General features: G+C 41.2%; 1 protein-coding gene across 6 annotated transcripts in view; it reads right to left on the reverse strand.

Annotated features, from left to right (window-relative positions):
- The window catches only part of PTPN5 (protein tyrosine phosphatase non-receptor type 5), an 81,921-nt gene extending 60,837 nt beyond the window's left edge, over positions 1-21,084 (reverse strand). Inside the window, exons 1-3 of one of the 6 annotated variants that reach the window (XM_057412734.1) lie at positions 20,884-21,084; positions 17,969-18,116; positions 16,565-16,725 (exon numbers count right to left, since the gene is read on the reverse strand). In XM_057412734.1, the coding sequence (XP_057268717.1) occupies positions 16,565-16,637 (73 nt within the window). In that variant the 5' untranslated portion in view covers positions 16,638-16,725; positions 17,969-18,116; positions 20,884-21,084. Of the gene's footprint in view, positions 1-16,564; positions 16,726-17,968; positions 18,349-20,660; positions 20,676-20,883 lie in introns of those variants that run through there. The other 5 variants (XM_057412735.1, XR_008972564.1, XM_057412736.1 and 2 more) reach the window with 5 other exon arrangements.
- Positions 21,085-25,411: the final 4,327 nt, after the last annotated feature.

A 25,411-nucleotide genomic window follows, 5' to 3' on the forward strand; every position in this document is an offset into this window, starting at 1 on the left:
TGTAAGACATCTATACCTGCAAGACAGTATGAAAGGCAGGCTCAATGCAACATTAAGGCTTATTTAGGCTGTAACCAGAAGATAAATAGATCAGTTAACCAATAAAATGAAAAAAAAAAAAGTGTCTTTACCAGATGCTAATTTGTCTTTACCAAAGACAAGTAGCTCTAAGAGCCCTCACTGCACAGACAAACAAGACTTTCAGGTAAGAGACAGAATAAGCTTAAAACTAAGTCCAGAATGAGTTGAAAATACCCACTTCCTTGATTTTACTTGCAGCTTACCACAACTAACTAATAACCATATTTGAGACAGCTGCAGATTGAATTTTAAAGGACTTTCTAAGGAGCTTTTAGGAGAAAAAGGCTTAACCCTCAAGAAGTATGAAGGACTAAATAGCAAAAGTGCCCTCTCTTACAGACGTCCTGTTAAAATCACAGGGAGCTCATTTCATTAGAAACTATCCTTCCAGTTCTGAACAGGCTAATAAATCAAAGACCACCTTGATATTCAGACTCTCACACTGGGACGAGGTGACCACTACATATAGATGAGGACGTCTACATCCTCAAGGAAAAGTACATTTTAGAGCAAGTCATGTACTTGGAAGACACCAGGATACAAGACAGCATCCAGGTGCAAGTAGGCAGTCATGTGTGAGGCACTCCTCCAAAAATCCCCTCAATCAATGCAGCACATCTTAGCATAAAGGAATTCTCTGCTACTCAGGACAAGGGACTACTAAGTCAAGGCAGAAAACTTCCTGTAAATGCCTGGATACACACTGCATCTTTCACTTGTAATACAAACATAGTATAGAGGAATTATGTAGGTCAAAGAATAAGAAATATTGTCTGTGTACACAGTATGTGTCAAAACATAACCCAAAATTTATTCTTAAAACTAGAAAAGTCAGGCATAAATCATACAGATGGTATTTATACTTTTATAGCCATTTTAGAAACTCCTCTCCATTCCTCACTGGAAAAGATGACAACCAATTCTTTTCAGCTATTTTTTTCTTTTATTATTTGTGTTCTGTTTTCTTAAGTCAAAGTTCAAACACAGAAATTATGTCTTGCATGCAAGTGCCAAGGGGAAGCAAGTGCCAAGGGGAAGCAAGTGCCAAGGGGAAGCAAGTGCCAAGGGGAAGCAAGTGCCAAGGGGAAGCAACCTTCTCTTACAGTGTAAGTATCATTCAAAACAACTAACAAACACCATAAAAAAAACCATGGATAGTTACAAGTTCAGCAGCAGCAGCAGCCTCACTGCTCCTTTGAAACTTCTGCCAATGACCTAATCGCCAGCCCTGTGCAATAGCTCCCAAGAAAACAAGCTTCACAAGGCACTCATTCCAGTCCAGCAGCATGCCCATGAACAGTAGAACCAAGAAGCGACTGGATTTCGTACGTGAATGTCACTGGAAAAAAAGCACCTCTTAACTCACTACTGAAGGCCAATTACATCCCCAAACTGCATCAAGTGGTCTAATAAAAGATGCTATGCCTCTCTGTATAGCTCTCCTTATACTACCTTGTCTTAACATGAAGGGCTCTGATATCTGAACATGTTGGCCCAGTATATAAAGTTACTACTTCTTAGTAGTTACTATGCTTAAGTGGAAGTGTAATTGACTCTTCATGCTCTCAGTCTAATGCAAACAGAAGACAAGATGGCTAAAATTCAAGTAAGAAGCGCTTACTGCTTTTCCAAAAGCAAACTAAGAACATGTACACATAGTTACAGCTCACACAGTTCAGCTGACACAAGGTAACTTATATTTATTAGTTTTTAACATAATACCGCTTGCAATGAGAATAGCCCCAAAAGCTGCTCTTCGGGCCTTCCTCTGTGCCTGCAGTCCACCACATGTCCAAATGCTGGTAACAAAAGTATTTTCTTTACACATGTTGCTGTGAAGGAACTTGGTATCATGACATTTCCGGAAAGGCCAAGTGAATAAGAATAAATGCTGAAGCTGTAGGCACAAGGTTTTTCTAGGTCCTTGTAGCTTCTGGAAAGAAGGAGGTACCTCTTCTTAAGCTATATGCAACTGTTGTAGTCTGCCTTCAGTGTAAGCTCCTTGCCAGACTCTACACTTAATCCCTTTTACTACATTGCCTCAGCCTCTTCTCTCTCCAACCATGAAACTTAGGGAGTAGTTTTAAACTGCTAAACCCTATTGCCTAACATACACCGTCTTCCTGTCTGTCCAACAGCATGTGAATGATCAGAATACCAGTAAAGCAAGGACAGTCAGAAATCACTCCTATCTCTGAATAAGCATACAGCCTTATTCTCAATTACTTTTTATCTTGCAGCTGATGTGTAAACAATGTTCAGATTTGGTAGCATTTTGCACCTGCTTTACACTGATGTAAAAGACATATGCCTCCATGTGCCCATGACTGTGAGGAAATCACTGAAGGCAGAAAGTTTTACAAAAAGCCTGTCAATTTAAACAATAAAGGCAAAACAACTGCACGACCTTCCTTTTAAAACTCTTGCATGTCTTTTTTTATACTAACATGAGCAGCTAAAACCATTCACAGGAATACTTAGCCAAGTGCATAAGTGCCAGCAACATCAGGCTCAAATTAAGAGATTTCAGAACTTCGTTTTGCTCCATGTGAAACCCCTGGAGGATGTGTCACAGAGGACTGAGAAGCAATTTCAAAACTTCTGGTAACAAGTACTCAGAAGCACATTTGGAGTACTTCCTGGAAGCAAGAGTGACTTTATCTTGTGCTCTGTATGAGCAAATCCCATATTTTTTAAGCCACCAGGTTAATTTTTGCTGAAATAACTGTCATTGTCTGCCTAGACACAAGCAAAAGTTATGCATATAATTACCTGGATATACACCCTGGCACTGACAGAGCAGCAAACCAGGTTAATGTGCAGGAGTGCCATCACAAAACAGCAACACAATCCTAAGATGGTTTATTGCTACTGTTCACTTTTCCCTGTTCTGAGGAGGACATAGAATCTACTCCAAAAACCACATCATTCAGGCAATAGGCAGTAATGTGTTGCAAGATGTCTGATTTAGGGTTGTAGATAGAGTGAGGGAACAAGAGTATTGCTAAAATTCAAGTAAGAAGTGCTTAGTGCTTCTACAAAAGCAGACTAAGAATAGGTACAAACAGTTACTGTGGTTCAGCTGACACAAGGTAACCTGACCACACTTCTTAGTTTTTAACAAAATGCTGTTTGCAATGAGAGTAGCCTGAAAAGGGACTACTTGGGGCCACACGCTCTCCTTTCATCCTTATATTCCCTTTTCTCTGTCTTAGAATGGACAAACCTGAAGATGAGGCCAAGTCTCCTGGGGCAGAGGAACAGAAACATTAAAATAAAGTGTGCACTTAAGTGGTTTCTGTCTTGGAATCTGGAAACCAAGTTTAATTAACCAGTTGAATGGAAAGCACAGTTTACATAACAGTCTTTGTGGACTCTCACCCCAGTCATTCCACACAACCCCTTGTAACTGCTAGTCCACATAATAGCAATTTTTCCCTAGTAAAAATAATTGCATGAGGAATTTATATTCCAGTGTTCACAGACACCAAGAAAGAAAAAACAGGTGCTTAAAACAGAGGAAATAGAAAGCAATCCATGTAGCACAGGCCACTAAACAGTTCTGTAAGGGAAACACAGCTTCTTTAACTCCTAGAAATTAGTTTTTCATCAGATAGAAAACTATTCAACACTAAAAGGATATTGACAGATTCTGCCACAGTCAATGAACAGCATCCTGGAAAAGAGTCTGAAGATGTCTGTCTTTCTTTACTTATACTCTGGAAGCCTGCTTCCTGAAATACTGTATGCTTATGAGATAAGGCAGTGAAAAGCATTAAACAGTTGGAAAATTTTAGCTCTGTGAACAATCAAGATCTGTCCATTGAATACTTTATTGGTTGTCAGGCCACAAATGTAACCTGGTGATTTGGGATTCTGTCTTTGGTTTGCAGGGTGTCCATTTTTTTTTTTAAGATTCAGCTCAAGAGACTGTCTCCCATTCTGTGTTTGCAGACTTCTTAGCTCGGGGGCCTCAATTTCTCTTGGGGAATTTAAATGAGATAGCATACAAAAAAAAAAAAAATCAACACTTAATTTAGCTTCATGCTGCATTTAAGATGATCTTATACTGCTGTAGAGAGGGGCTTGTTTCACCCTGCTTAGTCTCCTCTATTGCATCATATCCATCTATCCATGCAGCAGCAAGGCTGCTGCTTCAGCTTGCAGAATTGATGGAAAAATAACTAATTTGGGGGGTGGATTACTCATCATTGGAGGAGTGAAAAGGGGACCATCTTCAGTGGAAGCTTACTGCTAGATTAAATGCAGAGCTGAACTGCACTCTGCTGTCAGGGATTTACAAAACTTCCCTGGGTGTTCAGGTTAGTAATATCTGCACAGATATTTTAAAACTATGGCTAAGCAAGTATCAAATGGAATTTAACTTGTTACAGCATCCTAATTTTTGTTAAAACCTCGCTTTAATTCTATCAAAGAAAGAGATCAAACCTCAATCAGAGCAATTAAATACAAAACTTTCCAACAACATTCCCACTGGAAAAACAAAAGGTTTACATACAATATGCACGTTTATAGCTATTACTTGAAATTTTAATGTCATCTGCAAACTATCATCTTGTAGTTTCAAAAACTTGATTATATTAATAACTATGACCAATATTGTTTTCTGTGCATAGAGATAAACATCCTGCTCAAGGATCTGAACTCCTATTTAAAAACAAAACCAAACATTAAGAATAAAAAGCACTCAGTTCTGAGACACATATGTGGCTGCATTGCATATTTCCTGCCTACACTGACAGTGTGGGAGCTCTGTTAGTCATCTAATGTGCATATTTGCTTGGCATAATGCCTCTACTTTCTTATGCAGGCAAGAAAGATGATCATCAGTTTACTGTATTCTTACATCTTCATTGCATGTTCATCAGTCAGCATGGCCAGGCCTTCCCAATTCAAACTACAAGCTGTTAGGAGATAGACCAGTTCAAAGTGAAGCCCAAGGACTGGAAGGTTGTTAAGCACATCTATAAGGACAAGGGAAGACTTAGTCTGATGATGCTTAGACACGTTTTGGTGGAACCTAACAAAATGTTTATTTTGAGAATAAGGACCTTTTACTGAACAGAAGCCTAATTTAGTTTTGCTTTCAACCCCGACACAGATCTTTTTACTATCTTCAAGGGCATTAGAGGTTCTCAGGTTCTTTGCTTTAACTGTCGTTCTCTGCCTCCATTCTGGAAGAACCTGAATTTAGTTTTCAAGTAAGGCTGTCATAAGACCTCCTTGCCCACACTATAGCAGGACCACACAGATCCCATACTTCTGGCATGCCAATTTCATGTAAATCATAGGAAACACATACAAGAAAGGTACATACCCTTTTACTATAACATTGACAATGAAATCTGAAGAGGAAGTGAGGGAGGCAGAACTTCCAGGTGCCTCAATGTTCTCAGACCTTGAAGAAGTGACTCTGGCCATTTCCCCTCCCAATGGCCTTGGATGATGCCAATTACTTTTTTAACCACGAGATACTTCATTTTACAACCTTCTTTGTATAGAATTAAAATGCACCAATTCAACTGTTTTCTGACACACAAGGGAAGAAGCACTTTGAGGGGAGGTAGCTCATGCTGTTTCTTAGGTATCTCAGTTGTGAGCCCACTTAACACTGATTACTGTATTCATGTCAAGGAGAAGTCTCATGTTGCCCCACTCCATTGTGGAAATTGGCAGGGCCAGCCTTTTAAGGGCAATCTGGGACTGCCTTACAGGACTTCTGTTAATCCCTTTATTATGAAGACTGCTGAAGTGCCTTCAGCAACACGGTCTGCTGTGTCTCTGATGGTTTTGCCCCAAATGTGCACGAGTTTGGATTCCTGAGGACTGCAGTGCTTTGGTGTAATTTCTGCTGACTGCACTCAGTGTGTCAGTATCTAGCTGAAAGGAACAGCTTTTGACAAGCAAGAGCTCAGAATAGGTAAGGTCTGGTCTGATGTAGTGGAGCTCTGTCTCCAAATTCTATGATTGTAAAGACAGAAGAAATATGTGGGAAGCATCCACAATAATCAACCATATCAAGTAAATTAGCAATTAATTTAGTGAGCTACTAAAATCTAGCAAAAATGAATCCTGAGAGATTCTGGTCACAGTTACCCTGATGTAAATTTATATTAACTCCTAGAGAGAACATCAATCTCCATGACAGTTACTTCAGATTTACACCCAGCTACTCGGAATTTGTGCACTTGTTTTCGTAGCCGTGTGGGAGATCTGTCTATCCCGCAGATTCTGCAAGGTACACAGAGTTACATTTCTGTAAAAATCCAACCTCAGTGAAATGGGGAAATTAAATTCTCCACTCTGACGAAACCTAAGCCTCCCACATAACAGAAAAAAACCCTGCTACAGAATCAGCCACTACATGCGGTCACAATGTGCTCCTCAGCTCTTAAGTCTTTGAGCAGTAAAAATAATTCCCTCTCACTGGATTTCACGAAACATAACAGCAAACATCAAAATTACTACATTCTTCCATGCCTGGAACTCTCATAAGTATTATGAATACCAGATCCACAGAGTGCAGTTTTGAGACCAGTGTCACAACCCTACCAAAATCCACGTAAGTCTTTCAAGGTTTTCTTTTTAAGACAGTAAAGAAAGGGTAAACACCTTCTGGCTATTAGCACTACCCCATGCGCTAAATGCTGCAGCTGCATTAAAAATTTGATATGAAAAAGGAGTTACTGTCCTGCCAAACAACCCTTCACCCTTTCTACCAACTCTACTCAGCTATGCATCCCTGTCTCTGCACAGCCATCACTTCCCTCTTTCTTTTACCCCTTAAACTAATCACTGGATTAAAATGATATAATGCCCCTTTCCCACCCACACAAATCTCAATAAAAGTAGCACAGGCCTGCCCATGAAATTCTAAGTTGATTCAGATAAGAAAATGTTTGCATCCTTCTGGGTGAGCCAGAGTATGTGTCATAGGTAATAAAGAGAAGAAACAGATCGCAAGCAACATACAAATGCTAGTGATGTAATTGTGAATTCAACGTATGTTCAGGGACCTTGTCAAATTGTCTGTGGAAACATGGCGGAGAGATACTTAGAGCCACTTTTGCTAGACATCTTAAATTCACATTAAGAACTTGCATCAAACTCATTCATGTGGGGATTTTTTTAGAGCAAACTGTAAATGTCCCCATACTGGCCTAACTTGAAAGAACTGGACACACTTCTACTCCCATTCCAGTGATGGTTATGTTAGCACTACAGACCCTAACTGCCTCACCTGGCTTTATCCTTTGCAGGAACTGGCTACATGAAGGAGCCCAGAATCTGCTTGATATTCCTTTGTGTAAGGGTGTAAGGGGGGTTTATAGGGTTACTCAAGATTATCCAGCAAAGTCAGAGCATGGGCTTCATGCATTCATAAGGAAGTTTCAGAACTGTATTTAATTTAGGAATTTTTTTCTTCTCTCATGTAAAATATCTTTCTGAAGACTGTTTAATTATTCAATATTAGTGTGGGTTCATGGTTTCTCCGCAGTGGGTCTCCATGAAAACAGCCTGATCAGCTTAGAAGCAAGCATCATACTAAAAACTCATATGGCATTAGTAAAGGTAGCCAAAATTTTCATGGTTCCTGGCATTTGTAGACTTCAAACAGTGCAGGTCAAGTGTATTCACAAGTCACCCCACAGTCGAATACACAGAAAAATATAAATACCACTGCTAAATAAGCTTTTGCCTTCACAAGTATTCTAAAATTAAAAAAAAAAAAAAAAAGGCTATTTTCATGGTTTATGCTAGACTGGGGAAGGCGTATTTTGAATCCTTAAAAGGGGAAGCAGCATTTTAAAGGACCCACTAATTCACTTACTAGCAAGAAAAAGAAAAGAATGAAAGAGAGATAATCAGTTTGGTTTTTGTTGTTTTTTTGTTTGTTTGTTTGTTTTTTGTTTTGTTTTTTTTTTAACAAGAAAAATTAAGCCTCACTTCAGTATTTAAATGAAGTGGCTGAAAAGTATTTGGCAACCAAGTTGAAAACCAGACGGCAATTTTCAGGGTGTCACACTTTGAATGGTAATATATAATAGCTAAATAAACGCTGATCTTTAAAAAAGGTTGACATTTTAGATAAACAGTTCTAAACAAAAGAATTTCTTCTACATAGGCCAGTTTGGTTCTTATAATTAGACTTCCCAAAAACTCTTAAACTTTTTTTTTGTTTACAGATAAAAGTTACATCACAGTACAGTACAACAAGTGTCTTAAGAATGCCTATTCCAGAATGAGGATATATGTGAAGTTGTTTAGAAAGTTATGTTACATGGATAACCTGCAAATAGTACAGAGTATTGGAGCACCCCACAATAAAAAATAAAAATTCAACATTTCTCTAAGATGAAGCTAAATCTAGCCTCCAGATGTACCAAGAAGTAAATAAATCCCATAGTACTCTACAATGCTTATCTGAACCTCCATAAAAATACTGGGCAGAAATGAAACTAGAATGACATATATATCTCACATGCCTTTCTGAACCTAACTGAGCTTCACCAACAGATGAGATAGGAATTCAGTTGGTTACTGAGGGCTAGGCATGAATATCCTGCTTAATTTATAGAAGACTACCTGGACACAAAGCAATCTGTACCATTACTCTAGAATCTCCTCATTTGACTCATCCTCCTGCCTGAAGTACAGCATGGAAGTAAACCAAAGTAAAACAGACTCTCTCATAATATCAGAATGAAAATTGCTTTGTAGCAGCAAGAGATAGACTAAAAACAAAATTGAATGCCAATTTGCAAACTGCCATTAAATTTCCAGGAAGCTAATCCACCAAGGCGCATACTGCACCCTAGAGAGTCCTTAATGAATAGTGTCACGTTTGTAATAGGCTACTTAAGTTTGCATCAGCATTTACATTATAAATTGCTAATTATATGTTAGAAAAACAATCCTGAAACTTACTGAAACATGATATACAGGGTTCCAGTCTGGGAACACAGACTCTGGGAGGGAGGTGGGGAAAAAGTGTTCATACTAGGGCTGACTAGATTTCATGTTTTATTTGAAAATAATAAAACCTAAAAAATAAGAGAGAGAAGCTTGAAACCATTTCAAGTTCCAAAAGCAGAGAATATTTTGGCAGGCATTTAAGGCCAAGCCCTGGAGGTGGTAAATGCCCTTGACTCTAATCGTAGTGGGATGTATGAGTGGTTAGCATACCTACAAAGAATGAGGGGTTACCAGTGTCTAGTACTTGTTTATATCGCTGAAATCATACTGTAACTCAGAACCTTACCTTTCACACACTGCTGTCTTCCCAGTATGAACTATGGTGAGCCTGACCACCTTACATAATTCCCCTTTTTCTATAAACAAGGCTGAGTTTACTAGTGTGGTAAGTCAGTCTTAAGAAAGATTCGAACAGAGAGCTGGCAATGCTCTAGAAAGAGAAGAGTTTTTTTGTTTCCAGCACTGTACCAAATGGCATCTTCCTGCTTGCTAAATAGCCACCTTCTCAGGTTGAACTGCCCCATTGCTCTTGGGGTACCACGTAACACTAAACAAAGTAAAACGGATTATTCTAAAATGATGAATACAGTACCTCAAATCATCAGTGTATCATTACCATACACATTTAGCCTGTTGCTGGCTCAGCCTTAAAAACTAATGAGTTCTCTAAAGAGTATAAAGACATAATGTTTAAAGCAAAAGAAGCTGCTGCCAATACTGTTTTCCTCTCCCTAGACACCATATCAAATCAAAAACAGAATAGCAGCTTTTGCCCCTCAGCAGAGTATCAAGATCCTATCTGACAGAAAAAAATACCTATGGCTGTGTGGACAGACCTTGAAATTCCACAACCTGAAAGCCATCACCATGTAGCCTGATCTTACTCCCTTTGCCATCTGGGGGATTTCTGCCATCAAGTTCAACATGAAGAGAAATTAAACTTCATTTTGGGGTAACTTTTGAAGTTATCTTGGTCCGAGTTTGGTGAAGATGCTAAACCTTACTTAGAAATAACAACCTGCATACAACTGAAGGGGGTGCTTAGTTTCTCCAGCTCTAACACTCACTTGATTTCTTTCTTTTCCTTTTCTGTGCAGTAGTTAACACACCCACAGATATCATACGGCATATACACAGGTCAGCAGAGTCATTTATGTAAGGCACCTTCTTTAAAGAACTATCTCACCCAAAGGGGAACATCAGCAGATGGGGCCTGCTTATGCATTATATTCTTCAAATGCAAATGCCTGGCAACTGCAGAGGGGTATAGGAACAATCCCTTTCTCATCCTTTCCAGCCCTGCTTTTCATGCCATCACTGCACACAAAAGATGTAGAATTAAAATAGCTTCTTTTGCCTTCCAATCCCTTTGCTTCCCAAAAACCACTCTCCACTTCAAATAGTCACTGAGAAATAGTTTACCAGAAAAAGATTTAAAAACCCTCAAAATGGGTTAAGAATTATATCCAATTAACAGCTCCAAAATGACATAATAAGTGACTAGTACAGAAAAGGAGTTTTAAAATTTACTCCGATCTAAGGTGCAAGACACTTCTTGACCAACAGGAAAAAAAATGCTCCTCTAGGACAAAGAAGCAGTATCATGTAAATCACTATCACTAACAAGCAAGGCTTTATCTTGCTCAACATGTTAGCAGTATCTCATATTTCTGCTCATCTCTAGCTCTGGTAACTTATGATGCATCTGCTCCTAAAATCATGCAGCAACCAAAGAAGAAAGCTGGCAATCACAAGAAGGTAGACAGAATGATTAAGTGCTCCAATAGTTCAGGAAATGGCCTAGAAACAGCTGGATGGACAAGGGGTAACGGGTTAAAACTTAAACAGGGGAAGTTTAGGTTGGATATAAGAAGGAAATTCTTTCCTGTTAGGATGGTGAGGCACTGGAATAGGTTGCCCAGGGAGGTTGTGAATGCTCCATCCCTGGCAGCGTTCAAGGCCAGGTTGGACGAGGCCTTGGGTGATATGATTCAGCGTAAGGTGTCCCTGCCCACAGCAGGGGGTTGGAACTAGATGATCTTAAGGTCCTTTCCAACCCTAACAATTCTATGATTCTATGATACGGCATTTTCCAGCACCAGTTCTGGTTTCAAGATGGTATTTCCAAATACCTGCTATGTTCTTAGAATCACAGAGCATGATGTCCATAGCAATCAGTTGCAAAAGAGGAACAAAACCAGAATCAAACAATTCTTTTATGTATCCTTCAGTGGCAATTCATTTATCAGCTCATTTCAGTCCATGATAAAGTTCCTTACAAATAAGGGATTCTATAGCTTCCAGGGGAAAACTGCTCCTTTCATACTTGGACAACATAAAACAGAAGCTGCTAATCTAAGAGGATGTAGTGGACAAAGAGGGTAGTTTGTGCTTCCTTGGTTTGAAGCCTTTGTGGCAGAAGGTTGCTCAGCTCTTTGTGAGAGAGAGAGAGAAGGAAAAAAAAAATTAGCTAGGAGATGACACTTGGGCTGGAGATGTGACAAGCACAGATGAAAAGGATGAGAGCCATGTATAGAGCAGCAGAGATTGGTATCAGCTGGAAAAAAAAAAAAAGGAAGAAAAGCTTACAAACACAGATAGAAAACTATATTCCAAGCTGGAATAAACATGTGCTTTCAAGGACAGTAAATCAGCTTGAAGATCTGCTCTCAATTTCTACTTCTGTTCAGTATCAGCAACCAAGTGAGTAAGTAGATGGCTTAATAAAGCAAATTCCCAAATGACCGCAGAAACTATTTCATATTCCAGCTAGCTTTGGACTGCCTTCTCTTCCCAGCATAATCAGCAGTCTCGTAGGCACAGCTTTACAAATCCCAGGCTACCAGATAAATGACAGTAAGCTGTGACAGAACACAGTAAAGCCAGGACCTGACTTCTCAGCAAGCTTGCCAAGCAGAAGCGAAACTTTTTCTAAATCCTGGATACAACAGTAATGGTTTCCCTCTCTCCAAGCACAGAAACCAGCACCATGCCTGAATCAGCGTCTTGCCACTGGCATAATTTTTTGGCTTAAAAAACTCTGCATGTAGCTCTGAAGTCATGCCCGCAACTAACACAAAGCAACACTTCTCAGTTTTATCTAATGTAAGCTAATATAATGTAATATAATCCACTCAAGTATAACAGACTGAAAACTGATGTTCCAGGCTGCACAGAATACACTGCAGATAAAACATTTTACAAGGGCATGCAGTGACAGGACAAGGGGCAATGGCTTCAAACAAAAGAGTGTAGATTTAGATGTTAGGAAGAAGTTCTTTACTATGAGGGTTCATGAAGCACTGGCACAGGCTGCCTTGAGAAACTGTGGCAATGGAAGTCTTCAAGGCCAGGCTGGACAGGGCTTGGAGTGACCTGGTCTACTGGAAGGCATCGCTGCCCACAGGGCTGGAACTAGATAAGCTTTAAGATCCCTTCCAACCCAAACCATTCTAGGATTACGTGATATGATCTAGCATTGCTACAAAATTATAGAGTATTTTATCTCTATCTGTGATCTGCTGCCCACTGGCAGCATGCAGAACCATGACAAATAGCCAAAACTAAATTCAGTATCAAGATCTACAGTATTTCCAATCAGGATTCTAACAGGTCAGGGTGCCATACAACACATACAATATTCAAAGGGACAAAGGCAATGTTTTTTTCCTAAAAATGTCGAGGACATACACTGTTGTAAACGACGCTTAAAGCTTAAAAGAGGTGAAAGTTAAAAAGTGGAAGTGCCAATTTCAGGGAAAAAATACATAACTAAGAAACCAGAAAAGTTACAAAACACACATAGCACTGAGAATGTTACACATGCTTACAGTAATTTACCACAAAGAACAGCGCGCTTAAGGGTCTGAAACATGCTTTAAAACAATAAATAAAGGGCTAAAATACATACAGGATCTGGGCACTCAACTCCTTATGTATTTCAGTACGAGTCAGGCATCACGTTAAGTACGTGAGAGGTCCCCCTCTAACTTAAAAGAAAATGTTAAGCAGTTTTATTATGTGGGCATTCTAAATAAGCTCTGAAATGCAGAAACAATCACCAGCTGAATAAAGTAGCTATTACATGCTTTTTAGTCACAGGATTTGCTACAATAATTCCTGAAGCTCCCAGCAGTTTCGTAACAAAGTAGTCACATCTGCAGTTTCACAGAAATGGTCATGTCTGTGCCAATGTTTCATCTTCTGTTTGCAGGCTCTTATTTCCATGTTTAGAAGAGAACTGAAACAAGCCAACTACTTAAATTATTCCACCTCCCTCACTTGCTATTCTCAATCTTAAAAAGCAAATGCTTTGGTCATTGTAATGGAATGGTGTCAGTGATCTGTACTGGCAAGGGAGGCTCTGCTGCAAAAGACAGCTACAACCAAGCCCCGGGCTGATAATATGCACTGTTACTGAAAATAAGGGAACAGATGCTGTTGGAGTACCAAATGGAAGATGCTCTGGAAAAGAAAATAAACAAATCTAGCCATACTCAACAAGTCAAGGTACAGGAGGGAAGCAGCGAGTCTCTATTCCTGAAAGTAAAAAGTGCTCTGTGGAAACATCAGAAAAAACGTACAGTGTGATGAATAAAATGGATTCCCTTTCCCAGAATCTCTGGATGATGCTAGAAAAAAATATAAAACATATTTTATTTACCTGGAATAAACAAGCAACATAAACAACAAAAACCCAACACAAAAAAAACCGAAATGAACCAACCAAACAAAAAACCCCACCCTCCAAACAAACAAAAAAAAAAATCAACCACCACCATCCCCACCCTTAAAATAAACACAACAAACCAATAACAAAAGCAACATCAACACCCCCACCCCCCTCCCCAAGAAAAAAGACCAGCAAACACTCAAGTGCAATTCGATAAGCTAACAGAAAATTCAAAAGTGGTATCATATACCCAAGGGAGCGCTTCAAATAACATCTCTTGCAAAACAAGTACTCTTAGAGAGGGTGAATCAACATGTCTAGCTTGCTTCTAAGTGCCCTGACCTAAACAGTATGACCTAAATCTTGCAAGAGTAGAGAAAAATGAAACTTCAAGCCAATAGATTCCTTCTCGCTGCCATTAGCTGGCCTTCAATAGACTGTCTTCCATATTACTTCACAGGCATATATTCCTGTATTTTAAATACCCAAAGTTTGGTCAAGTCCAAGACAACGCCATGAGATGCAAAAATTCATTACTGATTGAGAAATGCATGGAATGCGTCCAAGGAGATCCAGCTGCCTGCCTTTTGTGTAACTAGATACTTAATAGTGGAATTGTAAGAACAGGTCTGCAGAGTGGCTGTGGCTGTGCAGAAAAACTTGTGGTTTTCATGTGCTGTCACCCTACAACCCACAGACTGCTTATGAGAACCCAATTTTTGAAGCTGAGCTCGGATCAGTGAGCAGATTCAATAGACTGTTCTGTTCCCCTATATTCTTCTCAGCTAAAGAAGAAACTTCTCAACTCCTCCTCTCCCACTTACAGCAGTCATTCTGCACACATGAAGTAAAACTGTGATCCTGACAAGATGGTGGGAGGTAGGAATGAGGCTACAAAAGAAAAAAAACAAAAAACCAAAACCAAAACCAAAATGCACCAAAAAAAACCAAAACAAACAAACAAAAGAAACAAGCAAAAAAAAAAAAACCAAAACAAAAACCCTGAAAAAACACCCCCAACAACCACCAAAAAAAGGCTAGTTTCTGTTGGTTTAGCACACCTCAGCTCTTTGAATCCTGCCTTCCAAACGGATCCAAAGCTTGTTATACTCCAATTTACATTGTCTCATGTCTGCTCCTTTGCCACTTATTTCAAGCAATTTTATACTTTACTGACTTAAGCTTACAGACTAATGCTAATCCTACAACAATTTTCAACATATAATTCTTAATGATGCATAATACAAGGTATCTTTACCTGTACCCCTTGCATTTGAATAAAGGGTATATACATCTCCAGACACACACAACTCTTAGGATCTAGGGACATTGTTTTTTCTAGTTATAATTTTTATTTCAGCAAACATACATTTCAAGAAGTAAGAAATGTCACAGAGTCACTTCTCTGCTGCACTAGTAATACAAGATGCATCATCACCTGAATAAACAGCCATGGCTGTAAATAGAAAGCATTCTTCTAAATAGAAAGTGTTCTGCTCACTGTAGGTATGGAACAAAGGCGTGGATATCTTAAGAGAACATTTAACCTTAACTTTTCATATTGAGTTTACAGATGAAAATGCACACCTTTACCAAAGCACATGTACTCGGAAGACCTTTGTACTTTTGTCACACTTCAACTTGCACTGTTATTGGGCTCCTTTTGTTGTTTTATTTCCCTGTAGGTTTAGATGCGATTTCACAAACTTCCACGATAGTAATTTAGATCCAAGAGTCTGTCTATACAGGACTACCTACCAGAACAGCCATTCTAAATATTAAGGCATATACATTTCCATGTACACAGTCTGCTTCTGTAAAAGGTGTGCACATGGGGAAAACAAGCTTGGTACACTAATGTTAGCAAATTTCCATATGGAAATTAGCCTTCTGTTTCCCAATGAAATGCATCCATCTCCGGCATCTCTCAGGGTCACACAGGAACAAAAGACAGGATTCGATCACTGCCTACTTACAAATAGAAACAGATTCGCTTTTTGCATTTAGTGTTTCTTACAGGAACTCTGTAATGAACGTGAAATGAAATGGAAGCTGGAGATTCTTCCACTTTTTGAAATGGAAAAATCTAAGTCTGCTGGACTTGTCCACTATAATATCCACTAATATTGATTGCCTCCCCCCCCCCCCCCGCAGGAGCAGTTATCAATCTTGTATCTGCCAAGCAGAGTGTTATTTTTGTATTTAATGTTGAAGTTACAACTGTGTAATGTATTTCAAGACATAACACCTACAACGAAGTGTTAGCATCCTAGTCTCTTTACTTGTATCCTGTTCACAACTGACAGGACCCTATAGTGCAAAAAGCCTCAGTGATAAAACAGACTTTCAAGGATATGGACATCATTGATATGAAATGTTTTGTCTACTTCATAACATCAATGATTTCATGAACTTTGTCAACTTCAGGCTTCAAACAGCCTTCTGCAAATGAAGTGACATCTTTGAAATACACAGCTTTCAAAATAGAGATTTCTTTATAACCATTGGTTTCAGTCATGCTGTAAATTTACACTACCTTTTCCTAGATCTCCTAGCAGTTGTAGAAACAAAGTAGCTCAAGAATGATGGGTGCAGATTTCTTGGTTCACCAGGGTAAATAAAACAACTTCCTCTAACGCAGAGGGATTAAATTCACACTCACATGTAGAAAAAGCCTAATCGCTCCATAGTCATTAGTGCAACTGAACAGAAACATACCCAGGTCCTGAAAGCAGACTCTTGCCCACTATTAAGTTTTATCAGCTCAATAACTCCTTGTAAAGCCAAGGACATCTCATCCTTCTTAAGACTTACAATTCCAGACTAGACTACGGTGCCATCTTATGCTGTCAGTGTCTGCCAGGAACTCTGGAGCTCTATCCTCCATCACCTTCTTTAAGGAACATTCTTATCTTGCACAAAACTGCTGTCTTCAGAGTCCTGGGTGCCCACCAGCACTTTTAAAGAAACATGATCTGTGGACAAATGAGCGGTAGAACAATTCTAGTAATATATGAATTACAACATTTGTGGAATTTAAAAAAGTAGTGTAATTAAGACCAGCTGTGTCATAGGTTATGCTGTCTGATGAAGCGGTGTACGTGCAGAGACATCAGTTTGGATAGTGACATGTTAGCTATGTGTCAGTGGGCAAAACTAGCAAGCTGGCTAGGCATACTGCAGCTATCAGCAACTTTTTATTGAAACTTTCAAAATCTGTCTGAACTTCTGGCACGTCTGGAAGTACCAAGTTTGCACACACAGGATTATGAAGACAGCTATCATTCTGAATAAATTCATTCTGAATAAATTCATGCACATAAAGGTATTACAAGGGGTAATGGGTTAAAACTTAAACAGGGGAAGTTTAGATTGGATATATTCTTTCCTGCTAGGGTGGTGAGGCACTGGAATAGGTTGCCCAGGGAGGTTGTGAATGCTCCATCCCTGGCAGTGTTCAAGACCAGGTTGGACGAGGCCTTGGGTTGATATGATTTAGCGTAAGGTGTCCCTGCCCACAGCAGGGTGTTGGAACTAGATGATCTTAAGGTCCTTTCCAACCCTAATTATTCTATGATTCTATATACAATTGTCAGTCTTGTATACTCATTGCTATTTGAACCCAGCATCGTTTATACAATTCTTTTAGGAAGGATGGTCTAAATGGCTTTATTATACTGCAGTGATTGACAAGGTTACTCTAAAGGTGTTTATCTGGTAATAAATGAGACCCTCTGCAACTTAAAATGAGTTGCTTATACCTGAAGGATGAGCTTCTGTCAAAACCAAGAGTTCCCACTGACACATGCCATTGTGTCCACAGGTCAGCATTGCTATAAAAATGCAAGTTGCACTATCTAGCTGTTATACCCATAAGCACAGCACTAAAACACAGAATGAAACCAATTATAATACAGAATCAGAAAGGAAACAAGAAACAATATTTTTTTTTGTGCTAGAGGTCTACCTCTTCAAAAGACTAAATATTTTGGGCAGCTATCCTTGATCTTAAACCAGGGTCAGATTGTTAACTTTTCATTTCACCCATCTCTTAGAGATCCAAACGGAATCGAGCCCCAGTGAAACAAATTATGAAAGGCTGCTCACGCCCTGAACAGGTTAGGAGTTACATGTTATAGGTCACATGCAGCAAAACTCCAAGCAAGAGAGGGCTAAAAGGAAAAAAGGCACAAACCAAGAACATACAGAACCACTTACTGTAATTCTAGCTGGTCACAAATCAGGAGTCTTATAACACAGGAGCACGATTCTGACTTCTAACGTGCAAATTATTACCATACTAGCTTTTTTAAAGTGCTGCTCAAGATCACAGGTCAAGTTGGTTCCGTACCATTAAGGGAGGAGTCTGAAAAGAGCCAAAAAAGAATTACTGGGAAAGAACCCCATAGTGAGATAAAAAATCCTGCCACGTTCCAGAGACATTCAAGACCTTTGCCTTTTTCATGGCTCACTCGCTATGCAGTAGCACAAATACATGTAGCATACACATACTCTGCATCTCTTCTGGCCTTAATCTGCTAAAGATGCATTAGTACAAACCAGCTCTTCCGTTCTTAATTTTTACTTGTGTGTTTGGTTGTTCTGTTGTGGGTTTTTTTCAAAGGGAGTCTCAAATATCCTCTAATGTAGAAACACTTTGCCTCTGAAAATTAAAAATAAACTCTTTGAAGTGTCAGCTTAAACCAAGAACCCATGCCCTATCATAGGTTAAATCTTGGGGCCCATCAGCCACACTTTGCTGTGGTCTACACAGGCTAAGAAGCAAACTGAAAGAGAACTCCAACAGCAAAATTCTCAGTTATTTTAGTGAAGCAAGATACTTTGCTTCACTAAAGAAAACACTTTGTCAAGCACATTCATCAAAAATACTTTGTCAAGCACTTTTTAAAAACCTACAGTTCAGAAAATCTCTCCTACAAAAGCCGACAGGGCTGTAGCATCCACTGCCTTTTTCTGCCTTTTGACTTAACATCCCACATAACTGAGTGATCTGGTTAAGCAACTAAACCAACAAAACCTACTTTTGGTGAGGGTCTGTTTGTGGACAATTGGGAAGTAAAGCCAAGCAAGTGGTATTCTTTAAAGTAAACTGATAGGCAAATTTACACATTCTCAAAACAGAATTTCCTAATTTCTACATTAACTTCCCTATCTCATCTCTCCCCCAAGCCCAAAACAGCTAAATGGCTGATCTTCTGAGGCAGAAGCAGAAAGTTAGAACAATTCCTCCCCCCACACTCACCCCGTGCTGCAAATCAGCATAATTGTTCCTTCTGCAGCAACATCTGCCTTTCCAAATACTGAGAAAGCAGATATTGGAAAACATCCTGCTACATGGATTTTGAGATCCAGAAAACAAAATAAATGTTCATAGATAACTTTTCAAGGGGGCCCCTCTCTGTTTTTAAGCATAAGCTACATAACAGAAAACAGCTCTTCCATTTCAAAACAGTATAGGTCCTTAAGAGCTGAATGTATGTTTTTGCTTTTGTACTTTATCATTATTAATATCAAAAGATGCATGCTATAATCATCGAGATTTGAATTCTTGTTGTGTATTCTACCATTTACATACTAAATTGTTGGTCTTGCTATTTAAAGACTTGTTTTACATGCACAACATTCAGTTGGCAACTCTCTCTCCAGTGGAGTGACAAACATTTTAAAGCTTAGCCCTTAAACCACAAGGATAACGCTAAATGAGGAGTAAAAAGGAACTAACAACAACAACAAAAAAAAACAACAAAAAAAACCCCAAACAACAAAACCAGCAACAAAATATTACAAAGAATAAAGCCTATTCAAACAACAAAATTAATTAAACAAATGAACATGTGCTTACTTTCCTGTACATACCTACTGAAATAGCTGGGACTCATTATGTGCAAACCTAAAATGAGAGTTATGGTGTCCATTTTATTCACACTCAAACCAATATGCTATATTTTCTCACAATAGGTGCATTTTATGCCCCTGAACAATCCTTGGCTTTGGATATACAACCCTAATTCGAACACAGCAATGAAAACACTGAGAAAAGCACCACATTCTGGTACTCCAAAGGGGAAAAAAACCTGCAAAATAAGCATAAGGCAAGCACATTTTTTTATTTTTTTTTTTTACCTCACAACTTCTGCTTAAGTCAATGTGAGCTCTGGGTCTATGTAAGATTTGAACTTGATCCATTAATTATTTATACAACAAAAGAGTTCACTCAAACTGCCTAACAAAACACTGTAATCAAATTCAAACAAAAAACCTGCTTTGTCACTATATACAACACTCATGAAATAAAGAGGCCAATGAAGCCACACTCCTTTTGAATCAGTTACGGCTCTAACACAAGCAACAGAATTTGATCCTCAGCCGTAAATCTTTGCAATCAGGTGGTAGGTAGCCTGTGGAGCTGGATCCAAACCCCAGAAACTTTGTAAATAATGATGTAATACAAAGGCTTAACCTACTAAATTTATTCTTTTCAAAATATCGTGTAAAAATCACAGTCTCACTATAACGTAACTGCACAAGATACCTTTACGTAAAGTTTGAAAAAAATTGCAAACAAGCTTAACTGAGCACATGTGAAGCCTCTGCTGTTCCACCCAGAACTCCAAAATCCAGCTGCACGCAAGTCTCCAGTTTCCCAACACTATTAGCTACAATGCCAACTATCCTGATCTCAGCACTGCCACCTAGTAGAAAGTGGTAGTGCACCACGGCAGCCTATCACATCAGCTCAAAAGACAGCAATATCCCCGAAAAGCATATAAAAGCTGTTGCTGCTAAAATTTTAACTGCAGCCAGTAGTTAACTACTCAACTATAACAGTCTGAAGGCAGCCCCCCCAAATCCCCCAGTCTTTCCCAAGCAAGATCCGCGAAGCGCATACACCAGAATCTGCTTCGCGTGTCTTGGCATGCTCTTCGGCGGGGGAAAACGTGAATTCACCCAGCCTTGTGCACGCCGCCCCCCGCCCAGGGCCCGGCGAGCAGGGACGGGAGGGGAGCGGGCGAAGACCGGCTCAGAACTCCCAGCAGCCCAACGAGCACAACCAGCGGCTCCCCCCGCCTCAGCCCCTCCGCGCATCGGCCGGGCTACTGCGGCTTGCCCACCTCCGAGCATCGTCCTTCCTCGGGGGACTGGGCTGCTCCTGTTGCATTCCTTTCTGTGCAGCGGGACGCGATGGGAAGCGGACGCCGGGAAAGCCAAGCCTGCCCTGGCCGCCGCCGGCCTAAGGCACAGCCCGAGGTGTGCAGCCGCCTCTCGCAGCCCTGGGAGCGGCCGCCGCAGCACAGCAGGGCACAGTTTAGCCTTGTCTTGTCTTACCTCACCTCCCTGGCTCGGGGGATCTGCCACAGCCGCCACCGCCTCCCGTGCCCTCCCCCACCTGCGCCGTCCCTCCCCGCCCCGCGCTCAGGTGCGGAAGGAGCACAAAGGCAGCACCGCCCGCTGCGGTGTGCAGCAGTCTCATACACACCGTGCCTCTTCCCCACCAAGCCCCCAGCCCTGCTGCGCACTGCACCGGCGCCCCCGCTCCCGCCGCCGCTGCCAGCCAGCCGCCCGCACCCCTCCCTCCCCACCCAGCTGCTGAGCACCCTGCCCACTTCAGCCCTCTGTGGGGAGCGCGCGCCGGCAGGCAGACACCCCCCCCCCCCCCCAACCGTTATGACCGTTGAAGCCGTTACAACTTGCCCCAAGCCTCTCCGCAAACCTCCCCTCACACACCCTGCACCCCCTGTCGGTTGGTACCCGGGACCACGAAGCGCCCCTCAGATTGTGAGGAAGTTCCACAGAGCCGGGGAGATCCGAGAGCTACCCGCTACCGCACGTACTCCCCCGCCACTGACACACACCGGGGCCGCCCTCCGGCGAGGGGAGGGGGCAGGCGGTCTCCCTCCGCAGCTCTCGGCAGAACGCCACAGCGCCCTACCTCCCTTCCACCGGAGGCAGTGACCCCCCCCGCTCGGCGCTCCCGCCAGACAGCACTCGCCGCTGCCGAGTAGGGGTGTGTGGTGGAGCGGGAACAGGTGAGGAGCGGGCAAGAGAGGAGCCGCTGCTGCCCGCCCCCCCAGTGGTGGGAAGGTGTGTGGTGCGAACCCGCTCCCGCCTTCCCCACACCCCGTCTCTGCGGCTGCCCCTGGGAAGGTCTGCGAGGGGACACCATCGGCAGGGACAACAACCACCCCCTCCCCCGGGAAAGCTGTTGTCCCTCGCTCGCCTTCTTTTCAGCTCGGCCGCTTGACTGACAGGGAGCCTTCCAGCGGCCGCCCACGCGCGCTCCCGTTTTCCTTCAGTCGGAGAGGGAGATGGCGAAGGAGAAGGCATGAATGAAATAGGCGGCTAACGGGAGAGCCAGGCGGCGGCCAGAGGGAAGCCGGCCCCCGCTCCTTGGCGCGACGCAGCCGCAGCGAGGCCGCCTGAGTCGGCGGGCTACTCCGGTAGGCCCAGGTGGGCACGGCTGTGCCCCGACCCTCACCTCTGGGCTGCCGTCGCTTCCTAACGGCGGAGAACCGGCTGCCGCAGACTGCAAGCTGCTCCCCCGCTCCTCAGAGAAGACTGAGACACCATTTTAAGATGCAGTTACATCTTCTCAGGGGTTTGTTCCTGTTATTCAGGATGCCCAGGGGAATTATGAATGCTCCATCCATGGCTGTGTTCAAGGCCACGTTGGACAAGACCTTAAACAAGCTGATCTAGTGGAAGGTGTCTCTGCCCATAGCAGGAGGTTTGGAACTAGATGATCTTAAGATCCTTTCCGACATAAAGCATTCTATAATTCAGTCCCCAAATTCCCAGGCCCGCATCTTGTGATAAACACATAAATGTATTGGCTTTCGCAAATTGGTTATGTGGATATTACTGTACGAGTTTGCAATAACAGAAACAGAACTCGCTAAAGACACAAGACTAGGCAATAAATTAAGGTTTGGACCTCTTGATCAAAACGGAGTCACATAGCAAAAGAATTTGTAAAGGTAAAAGAAAGAGGGGGGGTGATATAAGGTAAGCTAGTGCCTGGAAAAACAGAGTTAAAGTACTTTTTTTAGCTTAACTTAGGTTGTAGAAAGAGAATAATGTTTATGTTGTAAGTCTGTGGAATGTAGTGGCCCCACTTAACATGAATTGTTTCACACTAGTCTTCTAAAGTATCTTTAAAGAACAATGTTTGTGTTGTAAGTCTGTGGTGAGATAACAGTATTTAGTGACCCCACTAAACATGAATGAGTTATTTCACACCATCCTTCTACTTACCAGTTTAGAGACAGAGCCTCCCAAACATCTGCTAGCTTGGGATACTCCTTATCTGCCCATCCTGCAATAAATTTTGCAGGAAGGGCACGCTGTTTTAAATCTTTGCTGGTTATTAGAATAATTACAGATATAGCTGATTGTGTGATTACTGGGGGGTCCAACTGCCAAAGGTAGAGGAAGACTGCTGTGAGGAAGACTGCTTACTTCATCTTGAAGACCCCTACTCACAAGAGGAAGACTGTTTACTTCATCCTCCCACATCCTGCCCACAATCACCGCAGAGCAGTGTGCAGACACCAAGAGGAGGAGACTTATGATAATAAATTCTTGAAGCTATTTATAATATCCCCACCTATATGCAGAAATTATGAATATGTATGTAATTAATGTAATAGTGAAAGTATATAAACCTGTAACAAATACTAATCACTTGCACCTCTGGCTACGGTCATGCGCCCAGCGCTGTTGCTTTTGCTTTATTGACTATGTCCCTCAATAAAACCTTGTTCTCTCATTTAGAGGAGTGAGTTTGTATTTCACACATCTGAACAGTGGCTGGAGCACACGGGTCCTTATGGCTTGGTGCAAACACATTAGCTAGCATGGTTGACCTTGTGTTCAAGTAAAAGAGTGTGCCTCTGGTCAGCTGAAGTTTGCATGAAAAAACTCAGGTCAGAAGGTGAAAAGTTGATGCCTTATAAAACCAGAGCCATGACTCTGGCCTTATATGTAGGCAACATGGCTGATTCCTCATCCCCTGTAAACCTACTTTGCTCCACCAAAGGCAACTCATTTTATTCTGATAAAACCCCAGCACCTGATACCTGAACTGTCACTCTTGTTGTGAAGTGATAAGAGGGAGGAAAGAATCTCAAAGACTATTTTAAGCCCATTTTTTTTTTCCAACAATTACTTGGTACTGTGGGGCAACGTTGTACTCCTTTTGTTCCTCAGATCAGTTGTCCTTAAAAAAGTTGTAACTTGTTAAACACATACTTCAGAACCTCTGGCTGGAGATCTGAGTTTTTCCCAGGTTTGATGTGAATATCATAAGAGTTTCATTTGTGATGTTTGTTTTACTAGCCTAATTTACTGGAGAGTCAAAGCATTAGATGTTCAGGTAATGGGGGCCTACCAGGTCAGTGAAATTACCTCACTGAATGTCAGTAATTTTGCTGGGTTACTGAATATATATTTTCTTAATTTTCTTTACTGGAATTATTGATTGGAAACCCCATGAGTATTTATCTATCTAAATCTCTCCTACAATTTAAATTGAACAGGTCATTTTCCACCTCTGAATATGCATGGCATATTTTGTGTTACATACATTATATGCATGCTGCGCTTGAAGCATATCTGCATTTGCAGTTACATAATCACTAAACACTGGTTTTCATCCCATGAATCTAGAATCATATTCTGAACTGTTTTAAATCTGTATGCCTCCACAAATTCAATGCGTGCCAGGAAATTTATATCAGCTAGAATTTTAGCCTCTGAATTTAAAAAGCTGCTTTGGATTCATATGATGAGAAGTGTCTTAGTAACTTTACTTTTTACATTTTGCATTTCTGAAAACTGAATGCACAATAAAACGTTGTCAAGTCCTTTGCTATGGAATAACAAATGTAAGATTACAATTTAGGTGGGTCAATGCAATTCTTTATGTATTTGGTTTATAAGGTTTTATGTTTGTGCTAACAGTTCAACATGACTCACCTACAGCACATATCACTGCCACAGCTGTTGTAAACCTTCTGAGTCAGAGAATGACTTTATGACCCAGAATTCTGACAGTGAGTACTACCCTAGTGATTTTCCCAATTAGGAGAGAATTGCGAGTTGGTATCAGTGCAGGGTGAGTCAGAATTTGATGTAAGAGGCAAAACTGGACCCCTCAGTTACTACTGGACTAGTTCAGTATCCTCTTCCCTTACAAAAGTCATTGTCATGAAAACCTGGAATGAGCCTGTTATGGGAACTCCTCTTAGAATTCCAGGGAATTGGCTCTTCTTGGTCCCAGGTGCTCTTAGGTACTGTACCAGCCATCTGCTGCTTGTTGCTTTGAGGTGCACGATAGCTTTGCAAGGGAACGGGGCCAGAGCAGTGAATAGTTGAGAGGCAGCAAGTCTTCTCTGCTTTACTCTGAGGAACCATTTTGCTTCTTGGCTTACCAAAGTGCAGGAGCTATGACATTAAACTCACATGTGCTATCGCTGTGTGCTTCTCTATGCTGAGTTAGGAGTTTCATTTAGGTTTTGGGGTTGGCTGTTTTCTGATAAACAGCCCAAATCTGCCCCAGCTGGTTTTGAATAGCAAAATTTGGGTACCCTGTAAGCTGTCAACTGCTTGCTGCAGAGAGTATGTTGGAATTGGTCAACCAGA

This window comes from Pezoporus wallicus, unplaced genomic scaffold, assembly GCF_028554395.1.
Source record: "Pezoporus wallicus isolate ANWC-B61680 ecotype Strahan unplaced genomic scaffold, APGP_CSIRO_Pwel_v1 scaffold_6885, whole genome shotgun sequence".
Taxonomy (NCBI): domain Eukaryota; kingdom Metazoa; phylum Chordata; class Aves; order Psittaciformes; family Psittacidae; genus Pezoporus; species Pezoporus wallicus.